This window comes from Leishmania major, chromosome 30 (assembly GCF_000002725.2).
Source record: "Leishmania major strain Friedlin complete genome, chromosome 30".
Taxonomy (NCBI): domain Eukaryota; phylum Euglenozoa; class Kinetoplastea; order Trypanosomatida; family Trypanosomatidae; genus Leishmania; species Leishmania major.
Window position 1 is genome coordinate 286,743 of NC_007271.2, and position 23,002 is coordinate 309,744.

General features: G+C 60.7%; 5 protein-coding genes across 5 annotated transcripts; all 5 read left to right on the forward strand.

Moving 5' to 3' along the window:
- Nucleotides 1-336: 336 nt before the first annotated feature.
- LMJF_30_0890 (adenosine kinase-like protein) lies at nt 337-1,167 on the forward strand (the record flags this gene model as incomplete). The annotated part of the gene is made up of 1 exon (XM_001684632.1): nt 337-1,167. One exon carries the CDS (start codon nt 337-339, stop codon nt 1,165-1,167), a length of 831 nt encoding a protein of 276 aa, XP_001684684.1.
- A 4,402-nt stretch (nt 1,168-5,569) lies between these two features.
- On the forward strand, nt 5,570-7,642 carry LMJF_30_0900 (conserved hypothetical protein; the record flags this gene model as incomplete). Its single annotated transcript, XM_001684633.1, has 1 exon — nt 5,570-7,642. One exon carries the CDS (start codon nt 5,570-5,572, stop codon nt 7,640-7,642), a length of 2,073 nt encoding a protein of 690 aa, XP_001684685.1.
- A 2,617-nt stretch (nt 7,643-10,259) lies between these two features.
- Nucleotides 10,260-14,462, forward strand: LMJF_30_0910 (putative ubiquitin-protein ligase; the record flags this gene model as incomplete). The annotated part of the gene is made up of 1 exon (XM_001684634.1): nt 10,260-14,462. One exon carries the CDS (start codon nt 10,260-10,262, stop codon nt 14,460-14,462), a length of 4,203 nt encoding a protein of 1,400 aa, XP_001684686.1.
- Nucleotides 14,463-15,930: 1,468 nt separating this feature from the next.
- LMJF_30_0920 (conserved hypothetical protein) lies at nt 15,931-18,744 on the forward strand (the record flags this gene model as incomplete). Its single annotated transcript, XM_001684635.1, has 1 exon — nt 15,931-18,744. The coding sequence occupies one exon, from the start codon at nt 15,931-15,933 to the stop codon at nt 18,742-18,744; it is 2,814 nt and encodes a 937-aa protein (XP_001684687.1).
- Nucleotides 18,745-20,301: 1,557 nt separating this feature from the next.
- Nucleotides 20,302-22,041, forward strand: LMJF_30_0930 (conserved hypothetical protein; the record flags this gene model as incomplete). The annotated part of the gene is made up of 1 exon (XM_001684636.1): nt 20,302-22,041. The coding sequence occupies one exon, from the start codon at nt 20,302-20,304 to the stop codon at nt 22,039-22,041; it is 1,740 nt and encodes a 579-aa protein (XP_001684688.1).
- Between the last annotated feature and the right edge of the window lie 961 nt (nt 22,042-23,002).

The window sequence follows — 23,002 nt, forward strand, 5'->3', positions numbered from 1 at the left end:
TGTGCAAACGTGGTCGGAATTCTCGGTCATCTTGTCTGTCCTCCATCTCTCAACCTCCCGCTCTGCACCTTCGACATGTCTAACACGCATATCATTCCATTGTATGTGCAGTGCAACCCACTGCTCGACATCATCGTCGGCGTGGACGGTGACTTCTTGAGGGAGTACAACCTGGAGAAGGACTGCGCATGCGTCTACATCCCCCAGTACCGCACTCTCTTCGAGACTATACTGACACATCGCACGCTTAGTGTTGCGCCCGGTGGCTCTGACCTCAACATGGCACGCGTTGCTTAGTGGGTGTGGCAACACGTGCTTCAGAAGCCAGGGCACGCCATGTACGTGGGATGCGTGGGCAAGGACAAGCACGGCGACCAAATTCGGTCCGCCGCCGAGGCCGACGGCACCACGATGGAACTCGAGGTGAGCAGCGACAAGCGCAGCGGACTGTGCGTCGTTTGTAGGGACGGAAACTCTCGCACCCTTGTCGTCCACCCGTCGTCTGCCAGCTCCCTGAGAGACGACTTTGTGAGCTCTGCTGCGGCTCAAGAAGGACAGCGCTCCGCAAAGACAGTATACACGACTGCGTACGCCAGTGTCGTTCGTGTCCGCCAGACCTTGCAACTGATGACCAGCTCGCGCTGCCACACGCTGCCTGATGGGCTCAAGCAGCTAGCGGCTATGGGCCTCGCCAACCAGCGCGTGCTCGACGACTTTGGCGAGGGCCTCGTCGACGTGCTCGGAAAGCTCGACATCATCATAGGCAACCCGGAGGAGATGTACGACCTTGCCATGATGCTGCAGTGGGTTCCAAGCGAGATGTCCGACATGGTGCTGGCCAAGAAGATTGCGACGGAGATGATGTGCGACCGGCACGGTGTGCGCCGTGTCATCATGACACGTGGGGCAGAGCCGATCATCTACGCCGCCAGTGCGGGTGAGTCTGGTGAGGTTCCTGTGGTGGCCACCTGCGCCCACTCGGCGAAACTCCTGGCGACTGGCGCGGGTGATGCTTTCGCCGGTGGTTTCCTTGCCGCCATGGCAGCCAAGCCGGATGATGTGGCTTTCTGTTGCCGACTCAGCGCTCAGGCGGCAACGTTCATGATTAATCACAGCCTCGTAACCTTGCGGACGGACGAGGCGTGTCTCGCGGAGCTGCAGACGTGATGCCGGGGAGAAGATACCGGTTTACACGAATCAGAAGATCAAAATCGCACACGCTTGCCTCTGTTGGCTCACCACCCTCTCAGATGGTGGCACAGCGTCGTGCGCCAGCCGCAACCGCGCAAAATCAGAGCCGTCATGACGCGCGTGCGTTCCTTTCATGGTGCGGCGCCCTTCTTGTTGCCCCGCCGTTTTTTTCTGCCTCCAAGGACACACACGAAAAACTGGAAGAATAAGCGAAATCGCACGTGTCGCCTCAATCCTTCTCTCGCAAAAAAATACGCAGGTGCGCGTATGCACACGCTCAGAGACACATAGACAGACAAAGACGTGCACGCCTTCGAGTGCGCCCACGCACGTGCAGGGAAAAAGGGGAGAGCCGTACCGAGGTGGATCGCAGTGTAGTGTGTGCGTGCCTGTGCGTGCAGCTTACTCTCCTCTTCTGTATGCGCTCTCTAACCCCCTTACCTTTTTCATTTCGATCCCTCCTCAACCCGCCGAACGGCATGCGGTGATCTGATCACGCATGTCTGCAGGGCACTGCATGGGACTTCCACGTCGAGCGTCTATCGCTGCCCACCCTATGCCCCTTCAGAACGGCAAGCTGTGAGATATGTGCGTCCAGACACGTCTGTCCGCGGCCTCCTTCCGCTGGATGTGCCCATTCCTGTGAGAGGACTGCGGGTTTAGCAGAAGGCGGAATGCCCCCCACCCCCTGTCGCCACAGACTCACGGCATCGTCCCACCTGTCACGGCGCATGCGGGCAAGCCATCCGCGCATGCCCCCCTGTAATATCGGCGGAAACGGAAGATGCCGACAGCGAACTCACCAGACAACATCGCTGTCCTGCAACGGACCCCGAGGCCCACTGGTGCGGGAACTGTGCGCACGCGTATGCCAGCTGTACTTGGCATGTGGTGTACCGCATCTAACCGAGGCACGCGGCCGTCAGGAGAGCACGAGTGGTGGAGGAGAAAGGTGCGCAGAGGTGCACGCCGATCAGCCCCAGGGTGCATGTGTGCGAAGCATGGGGCATCTCCTACATCCGGCCGGGTGGGCCGATGAGGCGCAGACGCCAGAGGCATGACAAGAACACCCCGAGCTGCACTATTGAGTCCTCCAGACTCCAGTGTGGAGAGCCGCCGCACCACATTGTGGAATGCCGCTGCTCGAGGCGACTGAGGGGGGACATGTCACGCAGGCAGGGTGTGCAGGGTCTCCAGAGGACCCTGGCCTGCAGCTGGCTAACTGCCTCGCTGAGCTCATCCGGCACGCGCCTAGGCCAGCCCCGCTGCTACCCGCACGCTAGACGCCAAGGCGTGCAACACAGCCGGGTCTCCGCCTGGCCCCGATCGCGCAGCACGTACCCGAGGAAGGGACATGACAAGGACAAGCCGAGCCCGTTAGAGACGCGTGCCGACATTCGACAGAAGGGCGACTCGTCCATGACGACCCGGATTCAGCTGTATCGCGGCAGAGGTGGATGCGCTGCCGTTGTATGCATCTCTTCGCTGACTTATGGGAGGATGGCGCGTTGCACGAACGGAATTGCCCTTCTTGTCCTCCACTGCCATCACACGCACACACTCACACTTGCACCGGAGCCGACGAACCGTGTTTATGATGTGGACTGCGGACGCTTGCGGAGAGGGCATGGGCACGAAGTTCAAGGGCAGGCGGCAATAAAATGCCAGCGCACGTCGAACTTTCGCACGCACTTCCGCGCACCCGCACCTGCAACTTTTATCGCTTGTGCCTGCGTGCGTGGCCTTGAAACTTGCGGTTGTGCCTCTGTGCACGCGTGCGTGCCGCTGTGGTACCATGCGCCCCGCCGTGCGCGTCTGCTTCCTTCCCTCTGTCATTACTTTTCTCTTCGCAGTCATCTGTCTGTCGCGTTTCTTTTTGTTGTTGTTGCGTGCTTCCCCCCTTCCCCCCTCCCGCCTTTTCCCTTTCTCTCGCTCGCTTTTGCTCAACAGGGCCGCATGCATGCGTACGCACATCCATGCATATCATGGTAAAGACGTGCTGTGGTCAGCGGACTGCCGGCGACCAGCTCTCGCTCTCTCCCCGTGCCTTATTCTCCGTCGTGAGCCAGCGAACCGGCGCGCCGCACTCATGCCGGCGGAACGGGCCGTGCCCCTTTCCTCGTTCTCTTGACTCGTCTTTGCGCGCTTTCCTCGGGACATAACGGCTCGGCACGATCGGGGGGGGGGCGACGATGGCGTGTTCGTTGGCGAGTGAAGGCGAGGTTTTGGTTCTACCTGTGACTGCTACGTGCAGTTTGCATTTTGTTCGAGAAGGCGCCCCAGTGACGTCATGGCCTCTTCTCTCTCGTTTTTTCGACTGCCCAAGACCCCAGAGTAAGCCCCGCCCACCCGGCCCCCTTCATGCCTCCACCCTGTGAGGCAGGAAGGCGGGAGGGCGTGTGGCTCCGCCCTCTCGTCCATGCACACAGTCACAGGCGCATACGGTTGGCGATGTCCTTGTGTGAGAGACGCGTTTGATTCCTGCCGGTATGCGGCCCTCTTGGTGTCAGCGGCCCGTCCGCACACACACGCACGCACACCATCAAGAGAAAATCGCGTCCTGTGTTGGTGAAGGCACATGCGCATGCACGCATCTGTTTCCTTGCCCTCTTCTCCCTTTGTTGCTCAACGGGAAAAAGGGGCTGCACATTCCTCGCAGCTGGGAGTCCCTCCTCCTCCTTTCTCCCCTATGTAGCGATGATGCTTCTTTGGGATACCACCCCCTGCGTGCGCCGCTCCCCCCTCGTCGCGATCATGGTGCCGTGGTACTCAAGGCGCTACGACTCTTGTCCGTCGTCTCTTCGTTATTCTCTCCGCACCACGTGCAGCGTTCTACTCGTCCTTTCCTGTTCCTACCCTCTTCGCACCTTTTGTTCGCGTCTTTTCCACATCCGCGCCCGTGCACGTGCCACCGCGCTCCTCGCCACTCACGTGTACTCACATGAAACGTCCGTGGCATTGCTCGACGCACTGATCCCCGCTTCGACGGGATGCCGATATCTCGTGCGTATCTTTACCATCTTCGCTTGCCGCCGTTGTGTGCGTCATACCCCCCCCTGCTTCTCTCCCTCGCGCAACCCATGCCGCGTTTCTTGTTCGCTAGTCGCACGCGGTCTCCCTTGCAGTTTCCTTCTCGCTCTTTTTCTCTACCGCGAACCGACTCATGTTTCACGCATACCCAAAGAGACTTTGAACGCCGAAAACAACACCCTTACTTCGATTACCCCTCGAGCTACTCATCTTCGCGACTCTCCTCGTACGCGATTCTTTTTTCGTTATACGTGTGTGGTGGCATCTGCTGCTGTTTCCTTTGAGATCAACCGAAGGAGAAGAAGTGGATACTCACGCACACGCACGCCATTAGTCGTAGTCCCGCTGCTCTCTACTTGGGCGTTTCATTTTCCTCCACCCTCCTCCGCAGCTTATAGAGGAGGGTCACCTGTACAGTCACATTAGCGGCGCGGAAAAAAACGAAGGAGAGACGCAACCGCTCATACGCAAGCAGCCTCTCCCCTCTTCATAGTCAGCAACAGAGGCACACACACACGCACGGGCGCATCTTTCTGATCTCTAACCTTCTATTTTCCAGCCTTCAGCTCTCCGCGTCGCTCAGTGTTCACCTCCTTTGCGCTTCGAGCTGGTGTATTGCATGTAAATCGCGTCGGCGTGCTCCTTGTTGTGTGCCGCACATGCCGACTGCTCCGTTGACGTCTTACTTCTTTGTCTTTTCCACCCACCCGCTCTTTTTCTTTTGTCTTTTCTTACCTCTTGCCACCCCGCATCCGCACAGCCAGCTCGAGTGCCCCACCCGCCCTTCTCTCTCTGTGCCTGTGCAAGCCAGCTTCAATCGCGGGGTGCACATGTGAACCATCGCCGACTCCTCACTTTCTCCCTACATACCCAACCTATTCTCTTGTAGCTTATTTTTGTGGTTCCCTGGTGCTCCCCCCCTCCCCCTTCCCTCCACTTCCCCCTTCCTTCACGTGCACATCTCTTTTTAGTGTATTGTACTTTTTCTGTGCATTCGTTTTTGCGACGGTTTCGTACGTGTGGCGCCACCTGCCTCTCCCTCTCTCTCACACAGACACACACACACACACACACACACACACAGACACTCTCGCTTGCACTCGCTGCCTCTCTGGGCGTGTCTGCGTGTGGCAGCTGCAATCGTACGCTACCGTGCGCATCTTTCTGCACCTCCTCAACATCTGTCCCCCCTCTCTCCCCCTCCAGGTGTGCAGCAGAGCATCGTCGTCCTTCCACGCTAGCCTCTAGTCATCTTTTTTTATTTTCACTTTGTATTCTTTACATCTCGTGCCGTGACACTCGTCGGGCTGAGGTGTGCACCTGCTTTCCCTTCCGCCTTTTGCACTCAATGGAGAACTCGCCGCCACCACAGCCGCGTGAGGTGCACATTGACCTCTGCGGCATCGAAGGAGACGCGCCGCAGCCACCAGCGCCGCGCTTCGAAACGCCGAACGGCACTGCAGCGGAGCCTCCGCGGGAGAAGTTGGAGGAAAGCTGCGATGCTGTCAAGGCGACACAGAACAGCGCACCCGCCGCTGCGCCTAGCCCGACGCCAAGCCATAATGGAGGCAACGGCACCAACGACAGCCCGCGACAGCCCGTCACCACAACGCGGCCGTTGAGTGCCTGCGGGGACGCGAACGGCACTTCACTTGGGGACTCTCGTCCCTCGCTCGAGGCGATGGCGGCTTCCTCCGCGATCCTGGTGCGCGGGCACGACTCCATCCGTCATTCCTACTTGTTGAAATCACCGCACCACGGCGCGACTAACAGCAGCGCGGCCGCAGCAGCCAACGGCGAGCAGGCGACTGCCGAGTGCGACGGAGGCGGCGCCACAAGGAGCCGACCGGAGATGGTGCTTTATCGTTCCGCTTCGCACGCTCGCCGCCGCCAGGCCTCCACGCCGGTGCTAGCTCGCAGCGCGGCCTCCAACTCGCAGTTTCCTTTTAAGACGGCGTTGTCTGTTTTTCCGGAGCCTTCCGAGGAGGCCGGCACGCCGGCAATCAGCACACAAGAGGATGTGAAGCGCTACGTGCACGCGGTAATGGAGCAGCACACGGCGATGCTGGCTGCGTGGGACAAGCGCATCTCTGTCGCGGAGGTGTATCGGGACAAACCGCTGCAAACTGGTGGTCGGCCTGCGCCTGTGCGGCCGCAGGATCGTGGCTTTCTCGAGCGCGTCGAGCAAAACCTCGACAGCTACCTCCGGCAGCTGGAGTTTGCTAAGGCGCTGCTGGCGCAGTCGCACGAGGCGGTGCCGCCAACAAAGTCGAGGCAGAAGAGCGACGTCACGGCTTGGCAAGGCTACTGCAGTCGCCTCTACTATACACTAAGCGACCTCGCCGTGGAGGAGAACCTAATACGCCTTCGGATGAGCAGGGTACTTCGTGTAGGGCATCAGGGCTTCAAAGGGTCGATGCCTTCTCGCACTGCCTCTCCATGGGGGTCTAGCGCGCGTGGCATGCGCTCGTACAGTCGCGAGAGCGCAAGCGCGCGTGAGAGCTCGAGGCCTGCATCGCGTGGATCATCAAAGCCTGCTACGCCGCGGCAGAAGCCACGGGCGGCAAGCGCGAGTCGGCGCGGCCGCCCTGCGCAATCGGTCGGTAGCACGCATTCAGCTGCTGCGGCGGGTGCAGAGGCCTCGTGCCCGAGCACACCAACAGGAACTAACGTTTCTCCTTCCCCGCACTCTTGGCATGCGGTGCCGAGTAGTGTGGTGCGGCGCGGCAACGGTATCATTAGGCCGGGACACAGCAGCGCCCCCAGCCCTGCTCAAGCGAGCGCTGTTTCAGTAGATCAGCCGCGCCACCCAAGGCGGTATGGCGGCCATAGCGCTCACCACACGGCGAAGTTGCACACTGCACCGTCCTCAGTATCCGCACTCGCCCTGGCACATCAGCGGCTGCTGCTGCGCGCCCTCCATCCTGACACGGTGTCACCGCAGCCGTCGTGCACCGGCAACACGTACGACAGCCAAACTCCCTACGGTCGCCTTTCACCACAACGCCGCACCGTCTCTCCCGCCTTTGCGCACAGCTTTAATCGCTCCGTGGCTCTACTGCCGGAACTCAACAACGATGACGCAGAGTTGCACAGTGCCGCCCCTTCGTGTAGATCTCTGGAGCGGTCTTCTGTTCACCAGCGCGCCGGTGCGCCCCCACAGCTTCGCACCTACTCCTCTCCCCGGGGAACTGACGTCGCAAAGGCGGTGACTCCCAGCACACTAGCGCTGCACCCTCTTCGGCATCGGCAGCTGCTCGAGAGGATTGAGCGCTACGAGAAGAACGCGGCCGCCCTGCAGCCCAGCGACCTGCAGCTTGCGCGGGCGTGCTTCTACGAGCTCTACGGGGAGCCGACCGGGTTGCATCAATACTGTCAGTGGATCGATGATGTCGCCATCAAGATTCTGCGTGGGGCGTGACGTGCGCGTGTATTTCTTAATCTCACTGTGACTAGCGCAGAGACGCAAGCATCACGATGAGCTGCCCTGCCAAGCCATCGCATGGCGACGGTGTAGCGGCTCTGGCAGCGATCGTAGATGACGGGGAGCTGGTCCGCGAAGGTTTCGGTTGAGGCAGTAGATGTGCAACGGCGCTACTGCGTTATCGTAGGCGGTGGAGCACAAGACTCGAATGTGGACATCTTCGCAGGAATGTCTCGCAGACCGGGTCAGAGAAGTTGTGGTGCGTGATGAGGGACTTTCGTTTGTGTATGTGGCTGTGCGTACAGACGTGCTTGCGAGTGCGCGCACAGGGCGTGCAGCAGAGCTGAGGGCAGTGCACAAATACATCAGAGGGGTGGACGAAACAGGCACTCGATCGAAGAGCGCCTCCATACAACTTATGGTTGGGTGAAGGTGAGGCTTTGGTTGAGAGGTAGAGCAATGCGATGGACTCTGTGTGCGTGCGCAACATGAGCGGCGCTGCGTGCGACTTTTTTCCGCTTTTGGCGGATTGTGCTTCCCCTCCCCTCATCGCTTTCTGCATTTCCGCCTCTCCAATGGCGGTGTAGCAGTCGTCCGCTTGCTGCGTTGCTCGTGTCTCTCGCGCCACGGTCTCTCGTCCCTCTCCCGCCTCCCGCGCGCTCTCTCCGGGTGTCTTGGTTTGTTTCCCATCCCTTTTCCTTTTCTTCACGCACTTTTTTCCCCTTTTCCATTTCTGGATTCGTAGATGTCTGTATATCTAGCGCACACGCGTTCGCGAGTCGGTGAAATCCATGGCGGTAGCGATGCTGGCACGGCTGCTGGGCTACGCGAACGGTGACGACGACCATGACATATCTGTCTTCTTTAGTTTTCCATTGAATTGCCGTGTTCGGTTTTGGACTCGAACGGCTCCTCTTCTGTGCGTGCGTCAGCCCGTGTATATATGTATATCTGCGCACCTTGTGTTCATACGTGTGTGAGTGTGAGTGTGTGTGTGCTCGCATTTTTTGTTTGTTGTTTCCCGTGTGCCCAGAAAGCCTCCCTCCCTCTCTCCCTCTGCCGACAGCACTCCACTGCCCGCTCAGGCGCCGGCGCTGTCAGCTGTCGTTTCTTTTCCGTTGGCAGGCGTCTTTAGCGGTGCTGCGGGGCGCCCACGTGCAGTTCCCCTCTTTTCCTTTGCCTGGCTTTACAGTCTTGGTCTTTGTCGTTTATGTGTGGATGTGCGCTCCATATGCAGCAGCTCACTCCACAACCCTCCCGCCGCCACGATTGTCCCTCCTCTCTCTCACACACATACGCGCGCACGTACACACACGCGACAAAGAAGACGAGGGCCCTTATCGCATACCCGTAAAGGTGCAGCGCCGCTGCTGTGGGCATGTGCACTCACGCGTGGGTGGTGGCAAGACACATAAGTAACGCATTCAAGTTTAAGTAGACACACCGTAGTTACACCACCTCCCACCGTTCTTCTACTTTGCGCGTGACTCACTCCTGGAAGACTTGGTGCTGATGGCATCGATGACAGCACACACACACACACACACACACAATGGGTGCAACCTGCTTTGTTGACGATATGAGACCCGCGAGTTTGCACTTTTTCGAGTCACGCCATTCTGCCGTATGCCTTCTGCGAGGAGGAGGAGGAGAAGGTGGTGGTGGTGGGAAGGGGCTCGCTTTTCAGCGGTAGCGGCGCAACTGCTGACCCATCTGTGTGTGTGTGTGCTGTTTTTGGCTGTGTATGTAGTTATCTATCAAGAATTTCTTCTGCTCGCACTTTTCCCCTATTGTCTGTGCAGGTTTTCTCACTGCTTTGTGGTGACTGTGGCTAAAGGAGCACCGCCACCACCACCATCGGTCCGCCGTTGCGCAGGTAGTGCAGACGGAGCTGCACCACATACCCGTGTCTGCGTGTGCCCGTGTGTGCCTATGTGTGCGTGAAAGTGGATGACGTTGCAGCTCATCCTACGTCTTTCTCACGCCCACTCAAGCATCTACAACTTCTGCCTTGTCCACCTTCATTCGTTCCGCCCTCCTTCTTTTTGTTTTCGCACTGCAGGTTTCTCACCACGCTGCTTTATCTCGGTCGCTCGCATACACGGACCCGCACGCCCTCACCTTCTTCCCCTCTGCGCCTCTTGTGCATGGCTGTGAATCTTAGGGAGGAGGGAGTGCACCAAGGACACAGGCGCATTTTATTTGCCTTGAGATCAGCAAGCAGCGGGGGGAGGGAGGGCACCAGCAGCGACCATACGCCAAGCCTGCACTTCTTTTTCGGCTTGCCCCATCTACTCCCCCGCTGTTTTGGCCGACTGTTCGATGGGGGGGGGCTCTCTCTCGAATTCTTCGTTTACTGACAGACTGTCTGAGGTGTTTTTTCGTGCGACGTGAGCCGAGATCGAATTACACACACACACACACACACACACACACACACACACACGCAGCGTGGATTGCGTGCACTTTAGTTCTTCGTCCTCTGCTTGGCTTGGCCTCTGTGTTGCACCGCTTTCCCTCGCGTCCTTCCATCCACCCCCTTTACGGTCGGCCTCGACTTGCTTCGCAGCTCCCGCAGTGTTTGTGGGAGCGGCTCACATTTCACGCCTTGAAGATGAGCCAATTTGTCTTCAACGGCAGCAGTCGCATGCGCAACATGAAGCTGGCGCGCGACCATCACAAGACGCGGAACAGCATCATCGAAGATGCACAACGACTGCGACTTCAAAGAGAGGAGGAGGCGCGCCGCATGCGCGCCGCCCGGCGGCTGCAACGCGCCATTCGCCAGTGGCTTGCTTGCCAGGCGATGGTGCGTCTGGCCTTGAGCGACCTGGATAGCGTGTCATCGGACGTGAAGCAAATTCTACTGTCGACGTCTTCTGGGGGTGTCTCTTCCGCTGTGCACACGCCTGACGTCCCGAGGCAGACAGAGCAGCTCACGGCACGCCTACACACGGCGTGCTGGTGCCTCTCGTATGTGCGCCGCCACCAGTCACAAATTCCGCTGCGCCTCGATTCGCCTTTCCGAGCTGCAGCAAAGAACGAATGCCGCGCAGAAACGGTATTAGGTGATGCGGGTTCAGGCTTACCTGGGGCGACTGGCCTAGGCGCTACTGCCGCGGCCCACCAGAGTGTCACTCTTTCCTCTCCTCAGACTTCCTCGGTAACGCCCCTCGGAGAGCAGCGCGCGTACCGGCAGCGGGTCTTCTGGCACTACAGCGAATGCCTTTACACAGCTCTCAGCGAAACCACCAACCGCGGCGCGGAGGGTGAGGACACGACTGAGGAGGACACCATCGCATTGGCTGCGGCTGCCTCAGTAGAGGCAGCCGCAGCCAATCGGTCAGTCGATCCGCTGTCGCTGTCGTGGCCTTCTTTTCTTGCTTCTTTGCCCACCAAAGATGTGGTCCTTCTCCTCTGCGTGCTGTTGCAGCAACTCTCGCGTGTGACGCCGTCGGTGCCGGGCAACCACGCATCGCCATCCAGCAGCGCATCTTTGGTAAAGCGACTGGCAAGGTATCTTGTGGCTGTCATCGTCGCACACAACGCCGCGTTTGCACGTACGCTCAACGAGGAGTCGGCACCTCGCCGAAGCCACGGCGGTCTTGAGATGGCAGCGACGGGGGTGGCTTCGCCGTCGTTGGCTGCAGCGGCGTCTATTGATCAGTGGCCGGCGGTACATGCCTTGACCGTGACACTCAGTTTTCTAGGCCAAGAGACGGTGGCACATCCGGTGAGCGTGCGCTCGCAGTGCAGCGAGCTGCTGCAGCCACTTGTCGCAGCGTTCCCGCCCCTTTCACAGGCTGAAGCCGGCGGGCACAGCCCACTGTCGCCGCCTACGGGCTCCTTTGCGCAGGTGTGCTGGTATTGTATGTGCGCTCCCTACGCCGGGGAGGAGTCCCAGCGACTCACCTCCAACTCTCTGGCGGTGCTGCTCGGCGCTGCTGATACAGCCGCGGAGGGGCCCGAGCGTGGCGGCTGCGACGTGGTGGATACGTGCTTTACGATGCTTGTAGCGGAGTGCTACAGACGGACTGCCATGGACACGGGGTTGACGGCGTGCGATGGCGTAAGTGGGCTGCAAGGTGGGAAGCTGCGTGCTCGTGTGCTTGGGCGCCTTGTGCGGTTGCTGCCGCGTGTCCATCAGCTCGTGGAGACGACATCGTGCACTGCAGTTGTGTCGCCGTCGTGCTTAGCCGCCTGCACGGATGTGGTGAAGTGGTACTTGCTCAGCGTCAGCTGCCTGAGCGAGCGACTGTGCCGCGAGGATTTCTTTATTGAGGGCATTCTGGCAGATCACTACGCCTACAACACCGGTCGGCGGCAGCAGCGACGCACGGTGGATGGGAAGGACGATGTCGAGGGTGTCGCTGCATCGTCACAGAGTCAATACCGCCTGCTAACCTCGTACCTGTTCAGCGCCGAGGGTGGCCTGCAACTGCTCCAACTGCTCATCGCGCAGGACGAGCGGTGTGAGAAACTGCGCCTGATGGCGCTGCAGAAGCCCACCGTGGAGGCACCCACCGATACCGGCGCGCCGCCGACGGTGGAAGACGGCAGCAACGAGGAGGGCGACTCGGCAGCAGCTGCATCACTGGCGAATACGACGCCCTTCATGGATGCTGGCGCTGCCGCTCAGTGGCCGTCGTCTGCCTCGATGAAGCAGAGCCCACTCGAGATTCTGTGCAACGTGTTTGCGTGGCCCATCTTCACCTTCTCGAAGCCAAGGTACAGCCGCTATCAGCAGGAGACGTTGTCGTTGTACGCGAAGCTGGTGCGCACACCGCAGCTGCTGCGCCGCCTTTGGAGTTTGTACTGGCAGAGCTGCGAGGGGCTGCGGGCTGTGCTGCCGCCCGGCGAGGCTTTGCAGAGGCTGTGCCAGCCCCCGGCGTGGGGTGCACAGGAGCAGGAGGAGCAGCTGGCTCTCACCGACGAGGAGCCGGCTAGACGCCGCCGCGTGTCTGCGGCTGCCCACCCCGCGCCCGCCCTCATGTCCCTCCCGCGGCTGCCAACGTGGGAGACACATCCGCGTTACCCTCTCGCCTTCTATGACCCTCATGCGTCGCTCTCCATCTTTTTCTTCACCATGCTGGCGTACTATGTGAACGTGTGCGACTTCGCCGATGAGCTGCGTCGCGGTGGCGAGATGGCGGTGCTGTCTACAGAGGAGTCGTGGGCGTTGGTGCTCGCGCTGAAGGAGATTGTGCACCGGTCACACATGTACGGCGTCGTACCGGACTCCAACGGCGAGGCTGTTGCTCGCGCGGCCTGCCTGCTGCTCTCCCGCCTGCACACGGTGGACGAGGCGGACCCGTTTGTGCCTGCCGCGGCGACCAGTCTGTGGATGTCCGTCGGCACCGTCGCTGCCGAGGCGGCGGTGGGTTTGTTGTTTCGCACTTGGGATGCGGCGAGCGCCGCCGTGGTGGAGGAGGATGCCGCAGAGGCAGGAGAGGCAGAGCTTGACGGCGCCAGCGTCGCGACCGGAGAGCGAAGCGTTGTGGGCGGCTTAATGTCGAGCACCACCGCCGGTGCCGCGACCACGTCGGTGACCCACGTGCGTCTTCCCGGCGACGACGCCGCCTTTCACGGCAGCGCGCAGTGGAAACAGCCGACTCGGTACACAAAGCTGCTTGTGCACACACCGTTCCTGTTCCCTTTTGCCGCTCGCGCACTGCTCCTCTCGGCGCTGCTCGTGGAGACGGACCACCACTGGACCCTGCCAAGCGAGCGGCGGGTGGTGGTGCAGCGCGGACGCACCTTCATAGGCGCCTTTGACCTTTTCCACGACAAGCCGCTCAGCAACGACATGCTCAACATCCGCTTCATTGCCGACGACGGCACGCTCGAGGCCGGGTACGGCCGCGGTGTGTACCGGGAGTGTATCGTGTCACTGTGCAAGGAGGGGTTTGCGGCTGAATACGGCCTGTTTCGCCAGACCCCAGACGGCTACGTGTACCCGAACTCCTTCAGCGCCGTGGCGACCAGTGACCCGCAGCATCTTTTGAAGATCCGCTTCTTGGGGGCAATGGTGGGTCGCGCGCTGCGCGACGGTGTGTTGCAAGACGTGCCATTCGCCCTTCACTTTCGCAACGCCATCTTGGGCCGCCGCAACACCCTCAGCAACCTCAAGAGCTTCGACGCAGAGCTCTATCACCAGCTCATGTCCCTCACGCAGCTTAGCGAGGAAGAGCTGGAGGCGGTTGGGCTGACCTTTGTCTACACAGTGAACGCGCTGGGCATCACAAGGGAGGTAGAGCTGGTGCCTGACGGTGCGCAGATGCACGTGACGCCGCGCAACTGCCTCTTTTACGTGCACCTCGTCGCTGACTTTAAGCTCAACCGCGAGGCCGCCGAGCAGACACGCGCGTTTTGCGCTGGGCTTCACTCTGTAATTGACACTAACCGTCTTCGCTTGTTCGACAGTAACGAGGTCGGCAAGCTCTTCGGCGGTGATGAGACGGGGCAGATCGACTTGGAGGACTGGAAGGCGAATACAGTGTACGACAAGCCGGAGGACGTGAACACACCGCAGGTGCGGCTCTTCTGGGACGTTGTGGAGTCTCTCACCCGCGAGCAGCAGCGACAGCTGCTGAAGTTTGCGACGTCCATGACGCGACCGCCGCTACTCGGCTTCCGTTTCCTGGCGCCTCCCTTTAAGGTTCAGCTGCTGGCGATGAATGCGTCCGGGCCCGATCATCTGCCCTCGGCGGCAACGTGCTTCTCTACCTTGAAGCTACCACCGTACCGTGACTACGCGACGGCTCGCGCGAAGATTGTTGCTGCCATTGAAGAAACCGATACTTTCGAGTTCAGCTGAGCAGCGAGGCGCTATAGCGCGCCTCGGTGGGCCTCGTGCAGCAGCACGCACGAAAAGAGAAATTGCGAGGGCGCCGCGGATCGGGGTGGGATGCTGGCTGTCTTGGCAGGTTTATTGAGTTAATGCGACCGGTAAAAGCCGCTATCACCCCTCCCATGCACGCATCTTCTCCCCCTCTTCTTTCTCAGAATGTGTGCGTGTGTGCGTGGCTGTCTGTCCAGGTCTGGCGATGTTTGAAGCGCCTATTCGTCACCTTATGTAGGCGTCTGTGTGTGCCCGCGCGTTCTCTGTCTCTGCGTATCTGCGCGCCTTCGTGTGCTTGTGCCTCGACGCACATTACCACTGAGCCGTCAAACGCTTTGAAGTACCGATAAGGGCATCGAGAAATGGAAGGGCGGGGAGAGGGTGCCCGCGTTCCATGCGCAGTGCCAGCCGCGTATAGAAAGAACGAGGGCAACACACCGCCTGTGGCATCGGGCGAGGCCTTCTCTCTCTCTCCCACTCCTCCTTTCTTCATCCTCTGCCACCAGTGAATGCGCGGGTGAGGGCGGGATCTCTCCCGCCGAGTCGAAGGTGCATTATCGCCGCTTACCTCTCTGGCAGTGCAGCGCGTTGTAGTCCAATGCTGTTTGTGCTTGCATTCAAGGCAAACGGTGCGCGTCTGTGGGGTGGGGGCAAGAGATGTGTGCACTCCTGCTGCACTGCGCCTCGCAAGTACAAGCAGGACGAAACGAAGGAGCCCCCCTTCCCCGATCCAATAACCGGCAGCTATCGTTGCCGTCACTTTTGCTGTCTCCCGACAGCGTAGGATCCACGACTGCCGCCATGTGTGCACAGCACTCTCACACACTCGCACACACACACACACACACACAGACACACACTCGGGCACCAACGTGTCCGGGCTTGTGCCATGCCCGTTTTTCCTGCGATCGCCCCCCCTCATCTCTCTCAAAGCACGTGGTCCCCTCCTCAACCCACCCTTTACCCTCTCTACCTCTCATTGGACGCATGGGACACACCAGCTCCAGCAATACACCCACACACAGCCTCGCTCGCACGAACCCACAAGCGAAGGAAACGGACTGCGGTGCCCTGGAGAAGCGAGGGAAGTCGTCTCCGAGGGCATCTCTTTGCTGCTTCTTTTTCTCTAGTGCGCGTAGTGTGCGCATGTGTTTGCGTGTGGGGTTGTGGGTGTCATCGGCGCCACCAACACTCATCTTCCACGGCATCATCAGCCTCTTCTCCGGTCTGGGGGCAGCGGCTTGATCAAGCAAGCAAGAACTCTGCCGCACCACGCGTACCCACACGCTAGAGAGTTAGCGGCGGAAAGGCACCCGCGTACCTGGTCTTGGCAAGTACTCGCGATTCTTCACGCGCGTGGTGTTGGGCAGCGCGGGTTGCGTGTCCCTCGTCTATTTTTCGGCACACTCTCGCCGCAGGCGCATGCGCACAGGGTCGAGCAGTCATGTTTCGCCGCTCACTCTCCGCCTATGGCAGCTATCTGTTGAACCAACGACTCATCGCGGATTGGTGGCAGGCCGGCCACCGAGAGGAGGTGCACCAGGCAGCCAAGGCGCGGCTCAGCGCGGCCCTGGAAGAGGTCGAGAAGCGGTCGTCGTCCGCGGCACAATCATCGACGGCTTGTGTGGATGATGAGAGCGACCCATCATTTTCGCCTTCGGGCTCGTGCGAGTACGCCGATGCGCCGCATCGTTCTCCGCCGCTCAGTCTGTATAAGGCCAACGCCCTTGTCGCGACTTTTGTGAGCAGTCACAACACACAGGACTTGAGTGCTACACTCCAGTACATTCGCGAGCAGCTCGGGGAGGAGCTCACCGCCTATCATTTCCACTCGCTGCTGCGCACATTCAACTACCACCATGACGCAGCTAATGCGCTTCAGGTGCTGGAGGTGATGGTGCAGAGCGGCACAACGACGCTGGAGACGTACGCCCGCATGGTGGACTGTGCGCACTGTCTGTGCCCGCCTGATGTGGAGGCCCGTCTGTTGCGACTTGTTGCCCTGGCGCAGGACGCGTTCGGGACCCACGTAATGGAAGACGAGGCCGGCACCGAGGGCGGGACAGTGGCCGCGTACAGCTTTTCGGGAGAAGGATTGCAGGCACGTCAGGCGGCTGCGGATCTTACGGGGGTCGGCTCGTCGCACCCCTCTAGTGACACGGCAACGCCGCAGTCTGCGAGATCGCCCCGCAGCGCGCCTGTGCTTTCCTCTCTGCTCTACCACTGCTCCACCACTAGCCATCGGAGTACGGTTGCGTCGTGTGTTGTGGTGGCGCTGTGGATACGCGCTTTCGGTGTGGAGCTGACGGACTGGGATGTGATGTCGGTGTTGAGCAGCGTGCTCACGCACCCCGACACGTTTCCGCTATTCTGCGCTATGTTTGGCTGCTTCGATGCGTACGAGCGGGGGACCGTGAGCGTGCAAGCCGTGGTGGAGCGACTGGCGCTACTTGGGGAGGTGGAGCGGTGTGGACCGCCGACGGCCAGCGAGCTCGTGCATGAGCACGTTGAAAGCAATGGCACAGGCAGCTTTGGCGGAGACAAGGGAAGGCCCCGGGGCAGCCGTGTGCCGGCTGGATCGTCTGCCACGTCGACGTTGACGTCTTTGGTGGAGGCGATGCAGGCGTCTCTCCGCGCCGCCGGCATCGATGCAGCTTCCAGAGTGGTTTCGCTGCCCTTTGTTAATGCGCAGACCAACAGCATGGAGGAGTTGGTCGCTGCCACATTGCTACCGCTCGCCCAAACGGGCGTTGGGCCACATCACTACAACGCCGGCCACCTCTTCCACGCCTTGAGTCTCGTACAAAGCAGTGTGGGGGACGACACCGGTGCCATTCAGCTACTGCAGCGCGCGGCCTGTGAGCAGCAGCGGTGCACCGTGGCACAGGAGGCCCTAAATATGACTGCCAGCTCGCGAGCGTCGAAGGGACAGCCTGGTGAAGCGCTCGCCAGCTCTGCAGAGTCTTCGTCGTCGCTCGCGGTGACTTCTGCGTCCGCGCCTGCGTCAGGAGAGCCATACTGTGTCTCGGTCCATCATCTCGTAGACGTGGGCACGCTGCTGAGTCGCGTCAGCGCGACAACACTGCGCGACGTGCAGCGGCCCTTTCACGCTGCTTTGCGCCAGATGGTGGAGGAGCTCTCTGAAAAGCCGACGGAGAAGCCGTCTCCCACCTCCGCTTCGCCTCCTTCCTCTTGGCCGACCATGCTGGCGTCGTGTACACCGCCGGTGCCCTGCGCGCGCGACTTGGTCACCGTGAGCAACTACGAGACGCAATTCATCCGGACGGTGCCCGAGGCGCGCGCGGTGCTCAGACGCGCGGTCGACGCAGGCAACGCCACCGCTAGTAACGGACGTGTACCCCGCAGCACGCAGTTCATGTTTATGCAGCTCGCCCAGTGGTGCTGCCGCCATCCGCCGCGCAATCCAAAACTGACGCCGGAGGGGTTGGAGGAGCGGACCAAGTGGGGCCGGTATTTGGATGCCCGCGACACGTCGCTCGCCCTCTTCGGGTCTGCACGACAGTCTCGTGACTCGATGAAGCACCTCTTCTACAACAATAATCAGCTGCCTGAGCTGCGTAGCGAGGCCGTCATCGCGAAGGACTTTGCCGACGTACACGAGCTCTTCTTCGGCTCAGCCTCACCATCATCGTCGCTGTCACAGGCGGAGCTGCAGCTGTCTCTGCGGCGGGCGCGCACCACCCTGCCACACACTGGGAGTTGCGCCGCCATCGTGCCCCGATACCTCTGGGACTCGGCCGTCTACAACCCCTACCCGGCAGCTCAGCTGGCGATTAATACGTGTGAGTTTTCTAAGAGTCCTTGTGGCGAGGGGACGCAAAGCCCTTTCGGGCTGGCGGAAGTGCACCAAACCGATGCCACCCTTGGAGACGATGCCGAGGAGGACGTTGGCGGCGCCGAGTTCTTCGTCGAGCTCTGGCACGCCTTGCTGGACAAGACCACCTCGATTGGTAGCAACGAGGCTTGGTATCTGCAGAACACGGATATGTTTCTGCTGCTCGTCCGTTGCCTACTGCATCGACTGGACTGGGAGGCAGCCGCGCATCTGACGCGCAAGATGACACAGCACACAAACTACACCTACCTCATGGATCACGAGCTCACAACTATCTTTCGCGAGATCGGCGACCCTGCTGGTTGTCTGGCATTCAAGGTGGCGACGAAGCTGTTCGACGGCCGCATTACGAAGGACGGTCAGACGAAGCGGGAGAGGTTTCATCAGGAGCAGTTTAGCTGAGATTCAACGAAAAAAACGGGTATCCACATCAGTGAGAAGGACCTCTCCGATAGCGGCAGCGTAGAGGAAAGAAACGTGCCTCGTCCAATCCCAGAGGAGGGGGCCGATTGCCCTCTGGCACAAGCACACATACACACACACACACACGCACACACACGTTCTCCCTCTCCGCACATCGCTCAGGTCCCACGCGTGGCGGTCTCTCCATTTCTACGTTTCTGCCTCCGTGCATCCACCGCGGTGTCCTCGACGCGAAGAAAAGTGCAAGGTGAGAATTGCCCCGCTGCTTCGCGTTGCCTTTTTTTTTCGATATATTTCTCATTCGAGACACCGTGCCTTTTGGTGTGATGGGCGTGCGTCACCTTTCGTGCATCAGTATTCGGCCGACGTCTCCGCGGTTATCGGAGCCGCCCCCCAAAGCCCTTCGATGCAGAGGTGTCAGAGACTTTGGCAGAGTGCACGCGCGCGCGTGTGTGTGTGTGTGCGGGTGGAGACGCACTTCTTAACGAGCTCGTTCTTGGTGACTTTTTGGTCTGTGTGCGTGTGCGTCGCCTGTTGTATTCTTGCGCTCCCTCCCAGCCTCCCCTGCGTCCTCGGCCCCTCGTCTGCAGCCTCTCTCACCCTCCATGGCGCCCGCCTTCTCTTACCTCTGCTTTTCCATCCACCAGTGTCTGCTCAGGGGGGTGGGTGGGCGCCGGCAGGGGAGGCGGCAGAGGCTCGGGAAAAGATGGCATGCATACGCTTCTTAGAGAAAGGGACAGCGCCTCTGAAAGGGCACAGGCCCACCGCCGCCACAGGCGGGTGGAGTATCACACTTCTTCGAGCGCAGACGAGTTGACGGGGAAAGGGACACTGACGTGAATGCGCGCTTGGGGGACGAGGAGAAATGGGAGGAGTGGTAGCGGGTTGACCTTGCAACTATGCTTGCTTGTGTTTGATCAAGCCTGCAATTCCCCTCTCCCCCTCCACACACACACACACACACACAGAAACACTCCATTCATATGCCTGCGGTAGGAAGGAGTATGCATATGCCAAAAGAGTCACCTTGCCCCCCCCCCCCCCCTCCTCTCCCTTTCCCTCGTGTGTGAGCTGCAGACACGCATCCCTTTCCCATTCGAATTTCCTGCTTTCTTCCCCCCTTTGTGCCCACCTTTGCGTGCTCTTGTTCCCTTCATGGATCACCCCATTCCTCCCCCTTCACACACACACACACACACACACACGCCGACACATCGACTCACCTGTGCACCTGACCCCTCCCCTAAAACGCCCACTTTTTCGTCGCCAGAATCAAGTACATAAAAAGACCAAGCAAGAGAGCATTGCGTTTCTTTGTTGTTTTGCGCATTTGTGTCGCAGCGGTGGCCCCCTTCACTTGCGCCCCCCTCCCTCCCTTCATCTCGTTTCTAACATCGTGTTCATCCCCACCTTCGTGCCGAGTCGCCTCGCTCCTTCCTTCCCCAGACTCCCTTTCCCACACGCAGACACCCACCCGCCTATACACGTGAGTCCCTTCTCATCTCCGATTACCACCCCCAGCAGGGCGCTGCCGCCATGTCGCGCGTCACCCTGGCGCCGAAGCTAGAGGCGGTGACGGTTTACGGTGACTGCGCTCAGCTGACTTTCTCTGCGCCAGTGGTGCTCAAGCCCTCCGCGAGCATTGTGGCGGTTGTGGAAAACATCGAGCAATGGGGCGATGTGGACTGGGCCACGCTCCAGGTGCGCATTGGCGAGGCGACGGACCCTGCTGTGGCTGCTGCGGTGCTGCTGCAGAATATCAGCCCCGTGCGAGAGACGGTGAGGCAGGACGTGCGCGCGGATGTGCAGCGGCAGAAGGACGTGATCAAGCGGATCGAGGAGGAGCAGTGCGCGTGCGAGGACGACATTGCCGCACTGGAGGGGTTGTGCCAGCACCTCGAGCGGATCAAGGGCTTTGTCAACTCCGCGGGGCGCGGTGACTGCGCTGTGCCGCCGGAAAGCGCGGGGCACCTGCAGGCGTACATGCAAGACCCTGCGAAGTGGGGCGCGATGGCGTCATTCTTTGCGACACGGCGCGCCAAGGCGCAGCGCGGGCTCGCGGAGCTGAGGACGACGTTGGTAGATGTGGAGGAGCGACTTGAGGAGGCGCAGCAGCGGCTGAGCGACCTCGGCGGCGACAGCGGCGTTCGACTGCACACAAAGAGCGCGCTGGAGGCGACGCTTGTGGTGGGCGCGGGTGTCGTTAGCGGGACGAAGCTGGTGGTGGAGCTGTCGTGCGTTGTCAGCGGTGCGGGGTGGTCGCCATTGTACGACCTGCGCGTGAACCACGCGAAGTCGAAGCTGGAGGTGCTCTACTCCGCGAACGTGCACCAGTGCACGTCGCTGGACTGGGAGAAGGTGCGGCTTCGACTGAGCACTGCAACGCCGCATGCTGGTGCCTCACCGCCGCCGCTGTGGCCGCGCTGGACGATTTGGATGCGGCCGCCGGCGCCCGCGATATGCGCGTTGCGCGGTGGGCCGCTGGCGCGCAGGAGAATGGGGGCGAACTCCATCTCCTTTAGTACGCCGAACATGAAGGAGAACTTCGCTGCCCCTGTCGCGCCGATGGTGGAGGCGGCGTGTGTGGAGGGCTGCGGCTCGTCGTCGAATGCGACGGTGTACGCGATTCCAGGTCTTGCGACGGTGCGGCACAACAACGCGGACGTGAAGGTGACAGTGGCGCGCGAGACGTTTCCTGCGCGTCTGCGTTTTGTGTGCGTACCGAAGGTGGACCCGCTGGTGCATCTGAGCGCGACTGCTGTGAACGCGACGGATTACGAGCTCATTGCTGGCCCGTCGAAGGTGTTCTACGGCAACGCATTCGTGAACCAGTCGCAGCTGGGGCACGTGTCGCCTGGCGAGGAGTTCGAGGTGTCGCTTGGCACGGACGAGACGGTGAAGGTGAGCCGGACGCTTGTGAGGCGTGCGGAGTCGGAGAAGACGTCCGTGTTCTCGAGCACAAAGTCGCAGCTGAGGTATCACTACGCGTACACAGTGGAGTGCTTCGCGCTGGCGAGCGCTGCACCGGTGACGGTTGTGGTGAAGGACAACTACCCCGTCTCAGACGACGCAGATGTCGATGTGGTGCTCGAGCAGCCGACGGCCACAGCGGCTGGTGAACACCTGTGCTCTGTTAAGGGGGAGACAGTGACCGTGGATGGGGACACGCACGAGGTGGCGTGGACCTTCTCGATGACGAGGCATGAGAAGAGAAATTTTGACATGGTATTCGTGGCAAGGTACCCAGTGAAGACGCCGGTCTTTGGGCTGCAGTGACGCGGGCGTTCGTGAAACACGCAGAGGAGCCCTACTATCGAAGAGCCCGTTCCGGGGCAGTGTATGGGGTGCGCCTCGGCTCTTCTTCAGCGGCGCTGACGGTGCAAAACCGGGCTTCCGCTTCCGTCTTGCGCGCTGGCTGTTGACGCGGTGCCTCTTCGCTGTGTATTACCTGTTCCGAGTCAGTTTATGAAAGCGTTCACAAGTTCCTCCGGGGAGAGATGTTACTTCGCTGTTGTAGTGTTGATTCGTCGATCTTTCTCTCTCTGCTCTCTGTGTGCGACCATCAGCGCACACGGCGGCTCCGTCCTGCTTGCCGTGCTTTTACGTACTTCTTGTTTTGTTCCCCAACGCATCCTCCCCTCTCCCCTTTTCCACTCTTTTTCGGTCCGTCATGTTTTTCTCTCACTACCATTTTTATAACTCCGGATGGCATGGGGGCGGGGTGATGCCGCAGTGCGTGACACCTCAGGGCCCAGTGCCCCCCCCCGCTCTGTGCGCAAGCCACGCAGCCCCTCCTTCGTCTCTCTCCCTGCCCAATGCCGAGCCACCTCTGGTGGTGGCACGGTGAAGCGCCTGCCACGTGGGGAGGTCAGAGCAATGTACTGCCGCACTGATGCCGGCGGTCGGGCCCTGGATGGCGCTGCGCCGGGGCGACCCGCGGCAGTGCACAGGCTTGCGCCACCCATATGGTAGGCGAAGCGTCAGCGTGACTCGAGCGTCTATCTCACCCCCGGCCCTCGCACTGCGTGCTGGGGTGCGGGGAGCCGGCGCCACCACACCGCCTCTGAGGAGAGAATGCACTAGGGGTGGCGCCCGGCATAGTGGGGGAGCCGCTGTGAGGCGACCTGCGGGGTGCGGGTCGGTGGGCGGAGCTCGAGGCAGGGGGCTGTGCTCCGACGGCTGAGTCGGGCGCATTGCTGTATTGGCGTGTCTCTCGCTCTGCATCGCACGACGCGGA